The sequence below is a fragment of the Oxyura jamaicensis genome (assembly GCF_011077185.1).
Source record: "Oxyura jamaicensis isolate SHBP4307 breed ruddy duck chromosome 4 unlocalized genomic scaffold, BPBGC_Ojam_1.0 oxy4_random_OJ75834, whole genome shotgun sequence".
Classification (NCBI taxonomy): Eukaryota; Metazoa; Chordata; class Aves; order Anseriformes; family Anatidae; genus Oxyura; species Oxyura jamaicensis.
The window spans coordinates 1-18540 of record NW_023303857.1 but is presented as its reverse complement, the minus strand read 5'-3'; the positions used below and the strand labels follow the sequence as shown (position 1 = coordinate 18540).

General features: G+C 46.9%; 2 protein-coding genes across 2 annotated transcripts; one reads left to right on the top strand and one right to left on the bottom strand.

Moving 5' to 3' along the window:
• Positions 1 to 4445: 4445 nt before the first annotated feature.
• On the bottom strand, positions 4446 to 11724 carry NUDT9 (nudix hydrolase 9). The gene is made up of 10 exons (XM_035311488.1): positions 11627 to 11724; positions 11233 to 11242; positions 10184 to 10446; positions 9518 to 9613; positions 8636 to 8722; positions 7343 to 7454; positions 6787 to 6933; positions 6493 to 6577; positions 4830 to 5158; positions 4446 to 4607 (listed from the first exon to the last, which is right to left on the bottom strand). The coding sequence occupies exons 1-9, from the start codon at positions 11722 to 11724 to the stop codon at positions 4983 to 4985; spliced, it is 1074 nt and encodes a 357-aa protein (XP_035167379.1). The 3' UTR covers positions 4446 to 4607; positions 4830 to 4982.
• Positions 11725 to 11843: 119 nt separating this feature from the next.
• Positions 11844 to 18375, top strand: LOC118157225 (estradiol 17-beta-dehydrogenase 11-like). Its single transcript, XM_035311487.1, has 7 exons — positions 11844 to 12088; positions 12509 to 12616; positions 13200 to 13331; positions 14179 to 14285; positions 15597 to 15734; positions 16003 to 16119; positions 17473 to 18375. The coding sequence occupies exons 1-7, from the start codon at positions 11879 to 11881 to the stop codon at positions 17558 to 17560; spliced, it is 900 nt and encodes a 299-aa protein (XP_035167378.1). The 5' UTR covers positions 11844 to 11878; the 3' UTR covers positions 17561 to 18375.
• Positions 18376 to 18540: the final 165 nt, after the last annotated feature.

Genomic DNA, 18540 nt, shown 5'->3' with positions numbered 1-18540 from the left:
TTTGACAGCCTTTTCTTCTGCCTGGCTGCAGCCTATTGCTTACTTGCTCTTTCTACAGCCACGAGTCAGCCCCCTTAGAGTGATCCAGGTGAGTTTGTTGCCCTTTTTAGGGCAGGACAACGCACAAGGGACCGTCCTGTTCTCCGCAGGCTAGCCCACCAGTGCTGCGCTCCAGCCAAACGGTAGGAAAAGACACAGCGACCCAGAATTCATCAGGACAAATGGGAAAGAAAGGCCCTTAAACCACCCAAGCTACGTGGGGCAGGTGACTACCCCTCAAGACCAGTACAGCCATGGAGATCTGAAGTGCCCGGCACGTGAAGAAGCCAGCATCCCACCTGCTCCAGAGGTCTCCGTGATGCCGCTGCTTCCACATTCCCACTGTGGGGCAAAGAGGAGGAGCACCTGCCGGCGTTCACATGGGGGATGCTGCTCTCCCAGGGTGCTACACCAGTGAGATATTCAGCTCCGCTCATATCTGCTGCAAAGGGGGGAGCTCCACCAGTCCGTCATTAACCTACAAATCATAAAAAAATCGATTAAGAATAAGGACCATAAATGACCACCTGTTTCATAAGCCAGAAATAGCACCAACCAATAACAGTAACACTGCAGTTAACTTAAAAATATCTTAACACTTACCACTTCATGTCTTCACAGTATGCATGGTGAAGTAGGTAAAAGAAAGATTGTGACCCTCTGTGGACTTGATTGCTTCCATTTAGTTTTAATGAGTGTAAATTAAAATTAGAAGTATTTTCTCACTCTACAAGCGAGTATCAGCAGTGAAATGCCATTCCCCTCCAGCTTAAGGCAGCCTACTTTGAGATAGAGGCACATACACACACAGAGCACCCTCCCAGCCACACTCCTTGTTCACACTTACCATGGCACAGTTTTATCCATCATGGTTGGTTACAACCAATGAGGCACCAGGATGTTACTACCCAACACAGGTTGGCTGCTTACTTTTTACCGACTTGGCAATCTGAATCTTCTTCTCCAGCTCCCTGTGCTGTACTGCTTGATACCAGAGATGTTTACATTAGGTTTAACTTTCAGTCTGCCTGTTTGGCCTGATGGCAAACACTAGAAAGAAAGACAGGAAACCACCACCTCTGCTGCTGATTCTGGCTCCAAGGTTCATGCCAAAAGATGCGAGGTCACAGTTCTCATTTTGCTGAGCACTGACCAGCTTTGCCTGATTGCATTCCCCAAAATCGTGCACACTGGGAAGCCCAGATTACACCTTTGCCTCTGTGGCCTTGCACGTGTCCTGTAGGAAAACATTTGAATTTCTGCACATGCGCTGCATGCATCTCAAGTGCATTTCTACTTGTACCTATCTGGGTTTTTGAGTCACTGCTAGTGATTTCCATACGTGGGGACTTCCAAAGAGGTCAACAAATTACTTAATAAAAAGAACACACAACAACAATAAAGAAAACCCACTAAAAAGCACAACACTTACTTTCTGCTCTTTCATCCCCATACTCTGGAACAAACTGCTCCACCTCTGTTGCAGGCAAAGAGCACGCTTGGTAACAAGTCTTGAGTGAAACAGACAACAGTCATGTCTTTTGTAATACATGCATCCATTGCCAAATCTGTCAATCCCCCAAGGATTAGATGAAAAATCATAATATAAAGGTCATTTGAAAAGTCTGGCTGCTTTATCAGGTGAGAAGTAATTAAACTAAACAGCCAGCGGGGTTTATGAGGATATGACAGATGACACCTTCCAGCTTCCTGATGTGTGCCACGCTACCCAGCAGCGTATATATAGACACCGGCCGTCCAGGCAGCGCTACCACCGCAGCCAGCTGACTTCTCCTGACCCGCTGACCAGCCGCTCAACATGCAACCCAAAGAAGGTAGTACCAGGGCCAGCTCTTACCCCGCTGCCCTGCACGACAGAAATCTGCTTGGGTATGGCTGCAAACTGCAGGGGAGGGAAGGGAACAGAAGGGAAAGTCCACGATGAGGGTGGGCAAGCGCTGGAACGGGTTGCCCAGGCAGGCCGCGGAGCCTCCGCCGCAGGAGATGCTCAAAGCCCAGCAGGAGCAGCCCTGGACTAGCTGCTGCAGCCGACCCAGCCAGCATGCGTGCTCCCTGCGCCTTCCCTTCTGCTGGAACTGGGGCGCTGCAACTCTGTGCCATCTGCTCCACAGGGGTCTCGCTCAAAATGAAGCTCCTCTTGCTGTCCTGCGTCATGAGCATGGTCCTTGCTGTCGCCAACGCTGTAAGTACCAACCAAAGAAACAGGCGGGCAGACGATGCGGGCAATCTTCATGTTGGCACTTGGAAACTGCAAGGTTTTTTAACCGATGGGAGAGCCTCAGAAATACCAAGGGCCGGTGCAAGGCTGAACACATGTACTGTACTCCCATTCCAGACTTCTGGCTTAAGATCGAGTCCTCCTCAAACTTTAAAGCAAAAGAGAAACTGCAAGGTCACTCCCAGCCCATCAGTGGGCCCCCCAGTTCCTTCATCGCACAGCTGACCATTTTCCAGACACTGAAGATCATGTTTCCTCTGCAGATCTTGGCTTTCTAACAGGACACATTAAAAAAAAAATCTGACAGTTTTGTTCATCTTTTTTTATTTTTATTTATTTATTTAATAACACCTAGAATGAAGTATGCTTTGCTCTAACCAAAAATTTGTTCTTCTACAGCATCACCACGACAGCGATAGCTCTAGTGGGGACAGTTCAGAGGAGGTAAGTCTTCTGTATCTGAATTACTGACTCTTGACAATTATAGCATTCAGATTTAACCAGGGAGTTGGCACTGAACTGGGAAACACTTACACAATGCCCTTCTTTTCACAGCCACAAAGACGACCCATTTTCTGGCCCTTTCGTCCCGTTATTCGCCCCTTCCTGGAAAGGCTCAAGGCTGCTAGATCTTCCTGATTGCGAGCCTGAGGTAAGCAACGTATCTTGTTGTACAAAAAGAAGTCTGCAGCAAGCACTGCCATGACATTTGCCTACTTTTTACGTTCCACGCTGTAATCATTCTGCAGAGTACTTTTCAGAACTTAAGGGATTTTCATTTCCTTCAGCACTGCACATTATCTTAAGTACTTCATAGAGAAGAAAGAAACATGCTACTTGGACCTGCCACACCATAGCCAGCCGTATACCCAGCTGTCAGGGGCTGCCCAGCCACCTCCCGTGAACACAGAAACAGCCTCCTCTTGGGGGCATGGGTTCAAAAGCCAATTACACTGCTAAGGGCTCATATAAAACATTCATTAAGACGTTAAAACAGTTCACTGCTCTTGGTTCTAACCTGCAATTCTCCTACTGCTTTGCAGGTGCCTACCTGGATAACCATGGCTGTCTCCTGCAGGACGCTGCTGCTTCTAGGTGATCTTCTACTTCCCACATCTCCTTCATACCTTCTGTCACCAGCATCCTGAAAACGGAGGACCACCAACAACAGGGTCTCCTTTCACACACCAGTCCCTGAAGCCAGTGTAGGTGGCAGTGCGTGGTTCTCATACCTTGTCTGCTTACTTCCTAAGTCTGAATAAATGCTGAGCATCAAATGACTAAGGTCTCTTCATCTCTTAATTATTTCTTGGGAAAAAGAAACACATCCACATCACTTCAGCGACCCTGCTTGCAATGACCATGAGTAGGAGGAAAGGCAGGGAACTCCTGAGGCTGGCTTTCCTTTTTGTCCATGCTGAGATTCACAGGCTCCCTCAGGTCTTTATCTGGCCCCACCAAATAATACGCAGCACTCTGTGCTTTTAAGGGCTTGTTTATCACAAACATTGCTGCTGAAGAAAACACCAGATCTTAACTACAATTTATGATAGTGGTTTTTGTAAATGAAGTCTGTGGAAGTCTACACAGCAACAGAAAGCACTGATGCTGTCTTACAACACTGCTGATGAACTGAAATGTATAGGAGTATGTAGGGCAAGGATTGACAGGAAAACTCAAAGCTCTTACCTTCATTTTTTCCTCTGAAAGTTAACTAGTATAGTCTCATACTATTACACAGCTAAGCTTGACTAAGGACAAGAAAAAATGGCAACCAATGCTGTACATTTCCTGTTATCAGCGAATGCCCCAGAGGGCCCACGTGTGCCTCTTGACCAAAAGTTACATGCATGACCTAAAGCATTAAATACAGCCAAAACATTTGGAAGATTACTCTCGAGGCCACACATCCCAGTGATCCTGCGCATGGCACGGTCTCCCCAGCAGCTGTACTGCCATGTGAAGCGTAAAGAGAAGAACGTCAGAATGTGACTTGCCCAAAAAAACAGTCAAGGTATACCTTCCAACAGTGATATTTTTAGATAGACACACTAGGACATTCTCATGTGAATACCATAGTGTCAACTAGAAAGTAACTGAAGGTGAAAACTCATCTCAAATAAGACTTCTATTCAGTGACTTTTCTAAGGGGAAACCACTCTGAAACTTTGCTTTTTTACATAGCTCTTTAATTCATCTTAGGAATTAATTCAGATCATCATCCTACAAGTCTCACATGCCTGAAAGATCCATACTCCTGAGAAGAAATCAGTGCAAAAATACAGAGCTCAAGTGTAATTCAGAACTACAATCAGTCAAATTCCCAATTCTTTCATAAAATGCTGCAGATAAGAAGAATGGCTGAAAACAATTAAGACAAGAAAAAAGTTAATAGCTCCACATTAATCTCATTTTCCACTTGAGAAATCCAACAAAGCCATTTTATATCTTCCAAAAGCCTCCATTATGGCATGTCTCATTGAAGCCAGAAGTTCTGGCAGATATTTAGCCAGAGCGTGACCCTACAACTGTAACACTGCATGCACTTGACACAGTCATTGTTACACATCACTCGCAATGCAACCTTGCTAATCCAGGTAAGAGTTTTTGCCAGCTGAATTTCAGCGCTGAAAAGGACATCATCTCAGTTTCAAAGCTGGGCAGCTGGTATTCCCCTCGTGTGGGAGGCTGTTCCTCATTTACATCACTCACGGCACTCAGGACCAGGATCCTCTTGCCAGTGGGCTCCCCGTTTCTCAGTCACAAGCTTAATGAAGTAGCTATGGTTGGCATACAGCTTCAGCTTCTCACTGATGTCAACCCACTTCACCATCCCAGCATCATCACCTGCTTCCAGAGGCAAGTTATCCATTGTCTCACCTGTTCACAAAACAAGCGTTAGGACATGCTGTTCTCTCCTACTTTCTCTTCTCACATCTGACCAGTTCTTCCTTTCCACAAGGCTCCCTCAAAGGCAGCAACCTTCAACTATTTCTCAGAGAGAAACCGATCAAGTAGCTCACTGAATCTGTGCTAGAAAACTTTTCCAGACTTGAATTAAACATTTTTTCGGAAATTTGAGTGGCACAGCTACAACTCTTTATCGCCACTCCCAGGTTAACACCAGGAGCATGACAAGTTACCAGAAATCATTACAACAGCACAAGCTTAGCCAATCCCTCTGCATCAAATAACCATTTGACATCTGATTGCTTACTTTTTCAGGTACTACTCAACAAAATATGAACTGAATTCTGAAACTTACATATGCCTGCAATCCTGCCCCCTCCCCTCCCCAAATTACTATTTTATCCAAGTCACCGAAGTAAAAAACATAACCAGTACTTAAATAAGGATGCAGAAAGGCTTTCTAGTTGCTCTGAAGTTTCTAACTCAGATTTCCAGAGCAAGTCGCAGTACTTGTTAAAAACCAAGCCCAGACATGCTTATTAAAAAGAAAAGTATACTGGAAACAAAGACCAAAGGAACACCATGTTCATTTTTTCTGGGGACTAATAAATAGAAAACCAGCAGCATATTAAATTTCACCACTATTATCTCTTAACTACCCAAGAGTGAAAATGTCACTGTCTGACTTCCAAACAGAGAAAGCAGACCGATTCACCTCAAGAGGGGAAAGATGAGCATTCAGGATAACAGATCGATCCAAGAACTAGCAATGTATGCTCATTCCAATTAAATTTTAGAAGGAATTTAAAAGGTGTCAAGAGACAAATAAGACGACAAAGTCAAGAACGCAGTCAAGATCAGCCAGCAGCCAGAGGCAATGCACCTGAAAGCATGCACTGGTACTGACCGTGAAGAAACGAAACCCAAGAGCCTTCCAGCTTAGGCATTGAAATACAAAATTAAACCAACTCAAGCTAAATACAGTGACTGGCCTAATGTTGAATCTATATAACAAATGCACATTTCTGTGATTTGGAATTAGCTAACACAAAAATAAATTATTTTCAGGCAAATCCCTTATGTTCCTTAATTCAGGACTGAAAGAAATCCAAGGGGAATGACAACCAATGCTGGCTGTGAGCAAACACGACAAAAGATGGGAGACCCTCACACCCATTGCTTTCAGTCTAAGAATTAAACTCAACTTGCATTCTCTTCCACTTTCATGGCTCACCTCAGCCCCACGTACACAAAAACATCTACAGTAAAAAAAAGCAGGAAAAAGCACAACCAGCAATGCCCACCTGTTTCATCATGATAGTTCACAGCCTCTGTCTCCATCCATGCATTGTCAGTGTTACGAGGGTCATCCACATATCCTCTGTACACCTAACTCAGTGAACAATCACAAGAAATTCAAAAAAAGGTGGCATCATTAAAAGTCACCTACAGTCACTCTTACAGAGTATGCAATTGTCCCTTCACTGTCATATATCACAAAACCCTGAGCATGACAGGGTATTTTAATGACAGTGCATTTTTTCAACTCCTAGCTAGCTGCAAGTTACCCCGAGGCTATCTCAGAAGACATAGCTTACCACAAAGTGCTCCTGGCTGAACAGCCTCTGCAGTTGCTTTTCCAAGCTTGCTTTTTCCTCAGGAGATTTCTGCAAGGAGTTCAAGGCCTCTTCCCCAAATTCTCGCTTCAGAGTAGTGCTGATCTTCTCCCCTGGGTCCACCATCCCCTGAGAGTGAAGAAAAAATACAACTGAGGAGCCTAAGACCTCCCTTGCTATCACTCTTTTACTGGTGCTTAGGACATTACACCCATACAAATCACGCTCTGTTTATGTGAGAAATTCTACACTTTGTAAAAAGCAAGCAGACACATCCTTCCAAAACTACAACAGGTGAAACTATACCTGCATTAAGCAAAGGACACCATCAAAATTAAATACAAGTACTACCTCATAATGCAGGAACAGCAGAAAGCCTATCAATTGATGCCTGGGAGGGTAAATTTTTATAGGACCTTTCTCTTCCCCTCTACATCATGAGGTCATCCCCAAAAAGCGATTATATCACACGTACGCCAGTTATCTGCTTGTGGCCTTGCCAGAGAGATGTCCACCGTTTCCAGAGTTTTGCTCTTACCCCTGGGATGGCCCACTCCCCACAGTCTCTCCTCTTGATAGCTACGAACTGCAAGATGTTTTTGCCAGTAACTGGGTGAGCGATCTTATTGCCACTTCCATCCCTCTTCCACCTGCAGAAAATGATAAATAAGGACATTTGTTGCTGCTGCTTCTTAAAAGGAAACCAAACAGCAGAGCTCCCACACAATGGCCTGTTGGAGGGCCAAGGCAGCAGATCAAGAACAGTTCTGGATCAAAGACAGACAAAAGCTGTCTGGGAAGATCTCCATTTTTTCAGCTAGGTCCAGAACATTGGTATCTACTGTAACTCTCACTGTGAAGTCTTTATGTCTAATTGTACTTCTACCTACCTGTAAGATAATGATAATTACACTTTCTGCTATGACAAAGTATAAATTCCAGCTGCAACACTTTCAAACCACCCGCTCAGCACCAACAGAAGGCCTCAAACACCCACCACTGCACTCAGGATTTAGAATAACTGCAATAATTACAGCAAAAAAAAACACATCTAAATAAAGACAAAAATCAAATCCGTGTTTCTTTTACTTTAAAGGAAAAAAACAGCAGCATTGGTAGCCTTCTGAAAAGGACAGGAACTAAAAGGCAATAGCATGACTTTAACAATGGTTCTGTCTTCAGCACGGTATTCCTTCGCTTGCAGTTTGGTACTTACACCAGCTCCTCTGAAAGCTCTGGGTGTAATATACTTGACATGAAATCACACAGGCTCTGGAGGCAAAATTAAAGTAGAGCACACACCGACAAAACAGACTAAGCAAGCCCTCGTCTCCTCCTCCTGTACACCAGGCCACCCGAGCGTTTCCTCCTGTGCAAAACCAGGCACGCCACTTCATTCACAGCTGAGGCACCAAGACAAAATCCTCTTCCTGCAATTTATTATGCCTCAGCTATGGTCTTTGCGTGCATTATTCAGACACAAACAAAACGTCACGTTATCTTTTAATTTTCACGTTTGTTACTGAAGAGCATTTGTACAGTGTATTTCTACTGAGTTACACTTTCTTGATCTTTAATTTGCCTTCTCAGCATTTCAGAAGCAATGGCTTGTAATGAACAGCAAGTCCTAAGCATTTTCCAGAAACAAAGGCTAAAAAACTGTTGTGTTCCACCTATCTATACATCTCTCCACGCACATACACATACATGCTTATGCAGAGTAGCACACAAAAAGCCACCAAACATGTAATTGCCGGTTCCCAAATGCACAGAAAAAGATGTGAATGCTTTTGCTTTACTGCATGCCACCTTTCAGTCGCTTGTCTCTTACCTGGTGACAACAGGATCGGCAGCATGGTTTGGCCCCCAGCGCCCTAACAGTCCTCTGCCTGTGAGACCAGTCCTTCCCGCGGGATTCCTGAAAGATGCAGCACAGTACCTTAAATACGTGTACGTCCCCACGCAGAGCTTCAAGTGTTCTGCAAAAGCAGCTCTAAGCAAGCTGAAATAACAAAGCTAAGGATAGCACCCGTACACCCAGTGTCAGCACAAGCTTTAAAGAATAAAAGAGATTCTCTCCTTCATTACCTTTTTGTGTCTGACAGTACAGGCAAAGAACAAAACAGCTTTGTTATTTTCCAGATGACGTATTCCTGATCAAGCTTTATTCTCATCACACAAACACAACCTGGTCTGGGAACCTAATCCAGTTTTCAGTTTACCAGACTACACATGCACAGTGTATTTAATTACATAAAAATTCCAGAGGAAAAAAAAAAAAAAAAAAAGAAGAAAAGAAATGAACTTCAGGTCTAATTACACATCTGTGCCACATGAGGATTTGTCAGTGGATGGAAATACTCATCTACGCTGCCATAGCACACCTGAATGATATAAAAAACTTCAGAGCACAATACATGGTCTGACTGAGGGAGCAACTACACCACACCCTACTATGAAAGGTGCTAATGACCTCCTCCTCCCATGTTCCCCCAGCCCAGCGCTGGGGCAGAACTGGCTAGCATTTCAGTGCCTCGCTGCCACAGCCTTCTTCCCAAAAGAACCTCTCGGCACTGAAGTGTCATTTTTTCTGTCTCTATGGGGGGACTCTCTTGATTTTATTCTAGCAGGTACCATCTACCCAAACTGACACAGACCTATAGGAGCTCTAAGACTACAACACTGAAATGAATATGCAAAGAAAATCACTCACCGGGGCCTCCCATTTTCAACCACATACAAGCCATTCCAACTCGTCCTCTCCACTTCTCCATCTCTCTCGTTAAATTTGGGAGAAAAACTTTTATCACTGCAGAAAAAAGTAAATAGAAGCAAGTTAAAACCCAACACACCCATCTGCACCAGAAAAGGTTGGAGGCCAGCCACCCAATCTACAACACCCGTTTGGCTAATGGGCAGGTTCAGGTGGAACTGAAAGTACAGGCCCTCCCTCTCCTGTGGGAAACTCTACAGTCTGAGCAATTACTGATGACTGTCTCTGTATTTAAATCTTCAGCTAAGCATGGCACTCTAAAGCATTTAATGTTTTATCCTCCTACAATTTCATCCAGAGGATGTTTCAAAGCTGTTCTTGTTCACATTAGGGAGCATTAGATTTTATCCAGTGACAAAGCTAACAAACACTTTCCTAACTGAAGAGAACTTTACTTCTCTCACAACACAGAACAGCCGTAGGAACAGTTGCCCACTATTGCAATTAACACTACTGCTTTACCTCAATCACCAGCTCACTAAAGCCATGCGTCAAAGACATTCACAGCTGACCCAAACCATTCAGTCCCTCAGCCACCATCCCCAGGTCTTAGCCTGCAAAATCCCTCTGGCATCAAAAAAGCCAAGAGCCACGCTTTCCACTCACTTGAGCTGAGGATCTGCCCACTTGGGTCCGGCCAAAACAGCCGCTGCAGTGTACTCCACAGGATTATAATCTTCCCACTGAGTCAGCCAGCCCACTTTGTCTTCGGGAACTTGGCTACGCTCAACGTGCGACCCAGGATACGGGGAGGTGAGAGCTTTGCTGTGGTAGAGCTTGTTAACGTTGCAGCTGTTGAACATGTTAGTAGGGTAGAGATGGGACCAATGGGTTGCAGAGGAGTTACTGAAAGAGAAAAAGAAATACTCCTGAACATGTAACAAGTAAGTATTAAGGCTGTTACTAAATCTCACATCTGAATACAAGACTGGACAAGTGGAGCAGCCTGTCATTTTTGCAAAATGACACATTTCAGCAATGCATCAATGTTTCTTTCAGAAAGCTTGTGAACAGTCACTTGGGACCAACAGGTTCTAAGCTTTTGCTCCAGCTCTGTGAAGTATTTCACCGGACACACGAGGACTTGGCTGCTCAAGAAGCTGAGAAGCATCAGTGCCACTCCGGACCAGGTAGCGCTGTGACCATCACTGATCTCCAAGGCATAGCTCAGAGGGGTTGACCAGGGCCTGTGCTTGGGTATTTCATCAACAAACTAGCCCAGCCTTACAAGGGGCCTGCTCTCACCCCCAGAGTGGGGAAAACCCAATAGGAAATAATCCAGGAGCCTTAGCAAAACAACCCTAGGAGTTGCTCTGAGCAACACAACTTTGTGTGACATAGCGGAGCAACATACATCTCACTTTTCTGTTTTGGGAAGGCTTTGAGCACGTAACCAGCTCAGTGAAAAGGAAAAACCTCGCTCTCCTGTAATTTTACTTTGCCACGGGCATTGCGGAGCCAACATTTCGCAGCTGATAATGAAGTTTTTAACAGTATTTAGGTTATAGCGGCTGACGCGCAGCTCTTAAAAATGCTACAGGTGTTAATTTCAGCACCCGAAAGCAGCCTTCCTGCACTCATAACAATATGTTTACAAACTGTTCCCAAAATCCAAGGAAATATTCGAAAAGGCTCACAGTACCACAAGGGGGTACTTGCGAAGTGCTTAAAAAGGAAAACATTCGCAAGCCCTCAGCGAGAAGCCGCGGGGTTTGGGTTCAGGAGCCCCGGCACACAACCAAGTCCGTCTGCTCTGTACAAGGGCGGGGCTTTTAGCGACCGGCCGTGCTGTCTGGGCGAGGCCGGGCAGCGAGCTTTCCGAGAAGACCCCCCCCGCTCCTAACCCCACCGCTCCACCTCAGGGCCTGAGGAGGCCGCGCCAAGCGCGCTCCCCGCGGAAGGGCCCCCCAGCTGCCAGCCGCAGCCCCGCCACCCGTGTGTGCGTGCAGCGCTGCCGCCGAGCGCCCCCCTTCCCCCAGCAGCCCCGGAGGACGGCAGGCGAGGCCCGGCCCGGCCCCCGGCGAGCCCCCGGCCGGGTGCGGGCGGTACCTGCGGGGCCGCAGGGCGCAGCGGGCGCCCGGGGGGCAGAGCGCGGCGGCGAACCCCAGCAGGGCGAGGGCCCGCGGCAGGCCGGGGCCCGGCAGCATCGGCGCCGAGCGCGGCCGCCCCCGGGCCAAGCTCGCTCCTCATTGGGCGGAGCGAGGCCCCTCCCCTCCTCCCGGCACGGCTCCCGCCCTCCGATTGGCTGTCCCCTCGGGTGGCGGCCAGCGCCCCCTGGCGGCGGGCGCCGCGCGCGGCGGGATGGGCGCGGTGCGGGATCTGGCGCTGTTCCTGGGCACGCTGCTCTACGCCTACGCCGAGGCGGCGGTGCGGCTGCTGCTGCCCGCCCGCAGGAAGGCCGTCGGCGGGGAGCTGGTGCTGCTGACCGGGGCCGGCCGCGGGCTGGGCAGGGCCACGGCCCGAGAGTTCGCCCGGCGCCAGAGCCGCCTGGTGCTGTGGGACGTCGACACGGTAACGGGGGGAGAGGGTTTGGGGGTCGCTGAGGCAGGTTGTAACCGGCGGGCAGCGGGCAGCCTTAGCCAGCAGCAGCAGGGCCGCCGGCGGCGCCGGGACACGCAGGGCGATGCCGGCCGGGCAGGCGCTGCATCGCGTTGCCAGGGGAGACGCTTGAGCCCAAAGCTTTAGGGAGCTTAGGTGGTGATGGAAGATGGGAAAGGGTGCCCCTGCGGGTCTACTGTCAGGGCGAAGGATAGACATTTCTCTAAAATAAAAGCCAGCCATCTTCCTCAGATGCTTCTCTGTTCCACTGTTTTAAAAAAATACAAAAAAATCTTCTCCAGAGATGCTCTCTTCTCGAGGTCCCCCCCCAGGCAACATGCGGGCACGGTACAGCATGGCACGTAACGTCTGCTCCTCTCCTTCCTGTCCCAGCACGGCCTCAGGGAGACGGCTGCGGAGTGCGAGAGGCTGGGAGCCACCGTGCACACCTTCGTGGTGGACTGCAGCAAGAGGGAGGAGATCTACAGCGCTGCGGAGAAGGTAGGGGAGCAGGAGCACGAGCGAGAGCTTAGCCAGGTGGGCCTGGGTGTCACAAAGGGCTGGGAAACAGAACCCGAGGTGTTCCACTCACGGCGTGCAAGTCTTGAAATCGCTGCCCATACAGAGATCGCAGTGGCCCTTTGGGTATCACAGCCCAGCTCAGCCCCCTCACGAGCCTCTGTCCCTGCGAGCTCCCACTTTAGGCTTGAGACCCATGAAGGAACGTCTTCCTTTCAGCTTGCTGAGAAACAGACAGACACCTCTGTGGAAATTCGGAAGACTTCATTGTAGAGAGTAAGGAGTAAGGTTCAGGTGGTCCAAAATAGTATGTCCACAGAGCCAGCTGTGACTGTGCAGGGCATATTTGTCTGTGGGTGAAGAGTCTATAAAAACTGGCACCTGTAAAAACGTCACATCTGAATCAGCTTCCAGGATACTGCACACTTCCTACTGGTTCAGGAAACAGCATGATTTTCCTCTCCCTGAAAGAAAGAATTGTAAAAATTAAATTAAATGCTGCTCACAGCCTTCCACTGTTGTGATAACAAACGACACATGGCTGCACGCTCTTTTTGCCCAAAAGGTGAAGAAGGACATTGGCGATGTCTCTATCCTGGTGAACAACGCTGGTGTGATCACGGCTGCCGACCTGCTCTCGACCCAGGACCACCAGATTGAGAAAATGTTTGAGGTCAACATTCTCGCCCACATCTGGGTAAGGGCCGCTAGCGCGTTCGTCCCTCCGTGGTGGTGTGAGTGCCATTGAGGAGGTGGGGGCACTCCCAGCCAGGCACCGAGATCCTGCAGGCAGGAGATGCATGGCTCAAAAATGCAAAATGTTTCTTTGTCAGCAAGCCCTGAGAGCAGGCAGCAGGGCCAGCCTCTCCCCAACTGCTCCTGTCAGCCCAGCAGGGCTCCATTTCTCTACCCCAGGGCATTTTGTACCTGCCTGTGTTGCTGAGTCCCTTCTGGGCTCCTGGCACTGTCTCAAGCCCATCCTGGAGCTGTTCTGCCTTTGCCTGTGTGTACCACCTCCCTTATACCCCTCCAGAACTTCTCCCTGCATGGAAGTGACGTGGCTGGGCCCAGTCAGAGCTAGGCCTTGCCTTCCCCCTCCCCGGGGACAGGGGCAGCTTTCAGCAGGAAAAACAGAGCGGTCAGTAAACAACTTATGCTTGCAGGGGACTAAAAGGTGTGCTACAGGTTGGGTGTGCTGAGGAGAGAGACACAGGCAGCGTGGCTGCTGATAAGTGAAACCTCAAAACTATGCTAGGAGCAATGTGAACATCAGCTACTGTCAATCTCTGGCTTTGCTGAAAGGCTCCTTTTGGAAACTGGGATGCAAGTTGTCCCAGCTAAAAGTAGACTGGGTGTCTCTGTGGTTCTCAGGAGCTTGGTGCCATGCACCCCCCAGCACTAGGGGTAGGCTTCCTCACTTAACTGCACATAACTGGGTTACTTAGTTGCACATAATTGGGGCCAATGTTGAAGACTCCTAAGTCTTTGTTTGTTTCTTCCTCCGCATGCCCCGCGTCTTTCTCTTATTCTAAAACCCTTTCCAGACAACAAGAGCTTTTCTGCCAACAATGATGGACAACAACCGTGGTCACATTGTTACGGTGGCTTCCGCAGCAGGTCATTTTGTAACCTCTTTCATGGTGGCTTATTGGTAAGTGACTTCCAAATCAGCTCTCTTCGTTTCTTGTTTTTAGTTGTCTTCTCCACCAACACACACGGAGTAACCGAAATAAACATCCCACTGAATAAGCTACTTCCAAAGACCAATGCTAAGGAGAAAAAAAAAACACAACACCCGTCAAATAAGGACCCACAGAGGTACCCACTAATTTCATTATTAGCTCTGATTGAGGTGATTCAATAAAGGATTAATGATGTGACCGATCAACTAATGAAATTTTCTTACTTTTTTCTCTCCATACCTAATCCAGATTTCGCTTTGTTAAAAAAAAAAAAAAGGTATCTTCTTCCCTTCTCCTTCTTAGAATGTAGCACTCCTGTGGGTTGGTGTGGTGTTAATGAGAAAATCCTTACTGAGCAGCTTTTTGCATTTCTAGCATTTGTGGCAGTGACTGCAGTGGATAGAAGCACTTCTGCCCTCGTCAGATCAAACAAGGTTTTGACTGTAAAACTACTGTAATCTTTTGAGAAGATAAGATACAGTAATGAGTGCTGTAAGCAACATGACACTGCTGAGAGGCCAAAGTACTGCCCAAGTTTAAGAGAGGCACTGGAAACACATGCACAAAATTGCAGAAATACTGTTGTCTGCCATAATGTCATACTGCATCTGACCTAGCCCTCTACAATAGTGTTTCCCAGCAGAACCATCTTTCCCTGGGTATGTTCCTTCATGGGGAGTCACCGTTGGCCATGTAAGAACACCTGAGCCAGGACCTTTAGCTGTATTACACTGTTAAACTTATTTGATATTGCTCGTTTGATTTGTTTCTACTTAGTTCTGTTTTATACTCCTGGCCTCCCCAAATTTCAGTCGCACTAAATTGCTTAAGTCCTTTATTTCAAATCTCATGCTTCAATGTCACAACATGCTCCACGTGATACAAGAAGCAGGAGGATTGTTGCCCATACCTATAATCCCCTTTGTTCTTAATCTTGCACACTTCAGAAAATTCTTCAAAAGAATACAGCTTAAAACATTCCAAGTCAGCTGTACGGATTCACACAGTATAATTTCCTAACGTTTATCTGCCTGCTCGGTACTAATCTAAGTTTTTTAGTCACCCACTTCACATCCCACTATGCCCTCCCCTGGCAGCACTATTTCTGTGCTACACTGTGAGACAGTAAAAGCCAGCATTAGTTCCTGCCCTGTCTCTTAGAGATGGATTACACATCCTCCCCTGCTAGTCAGTATTGGGTGTTCTTTCAGCCCCTTTCTATTTACGTCACATTGGAAATAGCATTCCCGCTTTCTCATTTGTGACATTTTTTCCTCCAGTTCAAGCAAGTTTGCTGCAGTTGGATTTCATAAAGCTCTAACCGAGGAACTATCTACCCTGGGGAAGGATGGAATAAAAACAACATGTGTCTGCCCAGTTTTTATGAACACCGGATTTGTCAAAAACCCCCGTACAAGGTAATGCTTTGATAAAAGCCACATCTCAGCCTGCCTTTCTTTGTATTTAGACATATTTACCCCTGCTTTAGGGCTTGCTTTCAACCTATATATCAAAGGGTAAATAAAATTGGCTGAATATAAATCTCTATCTGCAACATCACTTCAACCACAAGACCTGCATTTGAATTACCTGACTTTGCCAGCAGTTGACGTATCCTACTTCACACTCAGCTCTCCCATGTTTTACCTATATCATTCTTAAATTTATGCTTTCCTTTCATTTTAGGCTTGGAAGGATTTTGGAGGTTGACGAAGTTGTGAAAGAAATGATGGAAGGAATACTGACTAACAAGAAAATGGTTTTCGTTCCACCACAGTTGAGCATTGCTTTACTTTCTGACATGTAAGTGGCATTTAAAAAAAAAAAAGGGGGGGGGGAATATTCAACAAAACCGCATGAGTGTAGAAGCATCACACTTGAACCATCTGATTCAAGGTTTACCATTGGAATAAGTGTCTTTTGCTTTCACAGTAGGAAAACTATCAGTTGGTATCATTGAAATAAATACTCCTGAATGATGGCTAGACACCCAAAGTCTACATTCAATCCAGTTCCATTTATTTTCTACCATCTTTAATCAATATAGTCATTAAATTCATTCCTTATTTGATCTCAGTATGTCTATAGCCACTTGAAAATGTGCGTCTGTCTGCAGGAGACATTTTTCTGATGGAATTATCTCAAGTATCTTACACCACATGTCAAGGCTAAGGAATTACATGGTGATTCTTCCTAATGACAATAGGAGAAATAAAAGCATTCTGTTGAGTCCTGTTGTAGGTCATTACAGCCCACTGTTTAGAGAGAGCTGCTCAGTGGGGAACTCGACTGCTCCACAGGCTGACAGGGAGGCAAAGGGAGACCGAGGGATCTCCCTTCACAGACAGGATTTCTCATGGGCTTGCCAAGAACAGGCTCACAGGTTCTCTGAACCCTCAGCCACAAGCTCCAGAAGCAGCTGAGGAACTGCTGCTTTTTAGCCTTCACTTCCTCGTGTCAGCACGGGATGGTCTAGGCCACAGGGGCTGGGAAGGTTGCTTGAGAAGGACTCTGTGGCTTCTCCTGGCCATGAGAAGCACAATTTGTCCTCTCAGGCTTCTTCATTACCCCGTTGTAGCTGCTCTGCTGGGACAATTTCACAAGAGCTTAGTTTCCAAGCCTGGAAGGCACATCAGAACAACTGAATGACCATGTCAGTTAGCTTCTACAGTACCTCAAGAAACCCTTGGTAACAACTTGATTGTGAGAAGACAACATGGTTCTAACCAAAACCTCCTATTTGTGAGAGCTGGTAAAGATTCTTCTGTTTTCCCCAAATTCCTCAATCAACCAGATGAGGTTTTGAAAGCAAAGAGAAGACAAAGGCAATTCTCACCTTATTTTTAATGCACAGGCCTATGTTTGGTGTTAAACCTTCCTGGATGCAGCAGCAAAGCTGCAACCAACATCCTGCCCTGGGGATTTCTGTCCTTGGAGTTGTCATCAAAGGAGGAAGGAGGTGAAGGGATTGGAATTAAAGCTAGCCAAAGAATTTCAAGGGCTACGTATCATTGGGAACTACTCCCAGTTTCAGTTTTGGTCTCTGAGGCGAGCACACATTCTGCACCCAGACCAGCTCTTGTCCCACCTGTGCTGCCACGTTTCCTGTGACCCAAGTTGTTATCCTAGATTTCATCACATGGTTTTATCTTTCAGGTTGCTTCCAGAACGTGTCTCAAGATTTCTGAAAAAGCTGACAGATGTTAAGTTTGATGCAATTGTTGGACACTGGAGCAAACAGTGAACAGCAAGTTGTTTGTTGTTTCCCCATGGCACGAGTGAAAACAGAACATGGACCGTGTGTAGCGCAGCGGTTTTGATTCAGAGCAGAAGCAAGACAGGTACTTCCTCCAGGCCACCACCACCCTTCACACCTGGAGGCCTGTCCCACACCTGCATAACATGGAGTGTTACCAGAGCAGAGATGCAGCTCTGCAAGTCAGAAGAGATGTTTTAGCTGTGCATTGTGCCATCGCTAGCTCCTTCCCTGCTTCCCGCATGCACCGAGGCAGACAGGAAATGCAGCAAAGCCCAGGGATTGCCTGAGTATGTATGTTAATCTGGACTCATCACTGAGCAAAGTGATCTTGTGGGAAGAAATTCATATGGGTGGTCTGCTTCACCTCAATGAATCATTTAAATTTTAAAAGCCTGGAACACATACTCCATTTTATGTGCTTTTGTAGTGAGTACCTGAGAGAACACAACCTTTTAATGTTGTTTTAAGTGTTACCTGCATATGTTGATTATCGCGTTATGCATGAGCAACATCAGCACAGCTTGTACAGAATAAATACAGTTCTTTACCCAAAAGGTGCCTCGCAGCAGTTCAGCCGTAACCAGGTCCTAGAGGTGTGTTTAAGGCACAGCAGCGTCAAGTAACGCGCCCTCTGCCGATGTCATTTCCCACGTGGCTTGTCAGAAATCCCCAGACTTTCCAAACAGCTTCCTCTGAAACGAACACAACATTTCTTGGCCAGTTACTGGGTGCCCTCCTGCATTTCACGCTCACTTGAGAACACAACTTATTTCAACCAAAGGTAGAAAAAGTTACACTGAGGGAAAAAAAAAAAAAAGACCTGGCCTTGTTGTCCTCACGCTAGCAGTGCTAAACCTGGAAGCTCCTCATTCAAATGCCAGGGGTGAGCTGAAGTGGAAGTCTCTGGGACTTGTACACCAGTATAGACCAGCAGAGAAAGCCTTAACAGGGAAGCCAGCGACTCC

Excerpts from the sequence above, each read along its gene's own strand:
- NUDT9 (XM_035311488.1), bottom strand. The coding sequence starts at position 11,724 with ATGCTGCCGGGCCCCGGCCTGCCGCGGGCCCTCGCCCTGCTGGGGTTC. Across the intron at positions 8,723-9,517 it reads GTTGAAAATGGGAGGCCCCG|GAATCCCGCGGGAAGGACTG; the intron begins GTGAGTGATTTT and ends TGCATCTTTCAG. Across the intron at positions 6,934-7,342 it reads GGGAGTGGGCCATCCCAGGG|GGGATGGTGGACCCAGGGGA; the intron begins GTAAGAGCAAAA and ends CTTCACTCTCAG.
- LOC118157225 (XM_035311487.1), top strand. The coding sequence starts at position 11,879 with ATGGGCGCGGTGCGGGATCTGGCGCTGTTCCTGGGCACGCTGCTCTAC. Across the intron at positions 14,286-15,596 it reads TCTTTCATGGTGGCTTATTG|TTCAAGCAAGTTTGCTGCAG; the intron begins GTAAGTGACTTC and ends TTTTTCCTCCAG. Across the intron at positions 16,120-17,472 it reads ATTGCTTTACTTTCTGACAT|GTTGCTTCCAGAACGTGTCT; the intron begins GTAAGTGGCATT and ends TTTATCTTTCAG.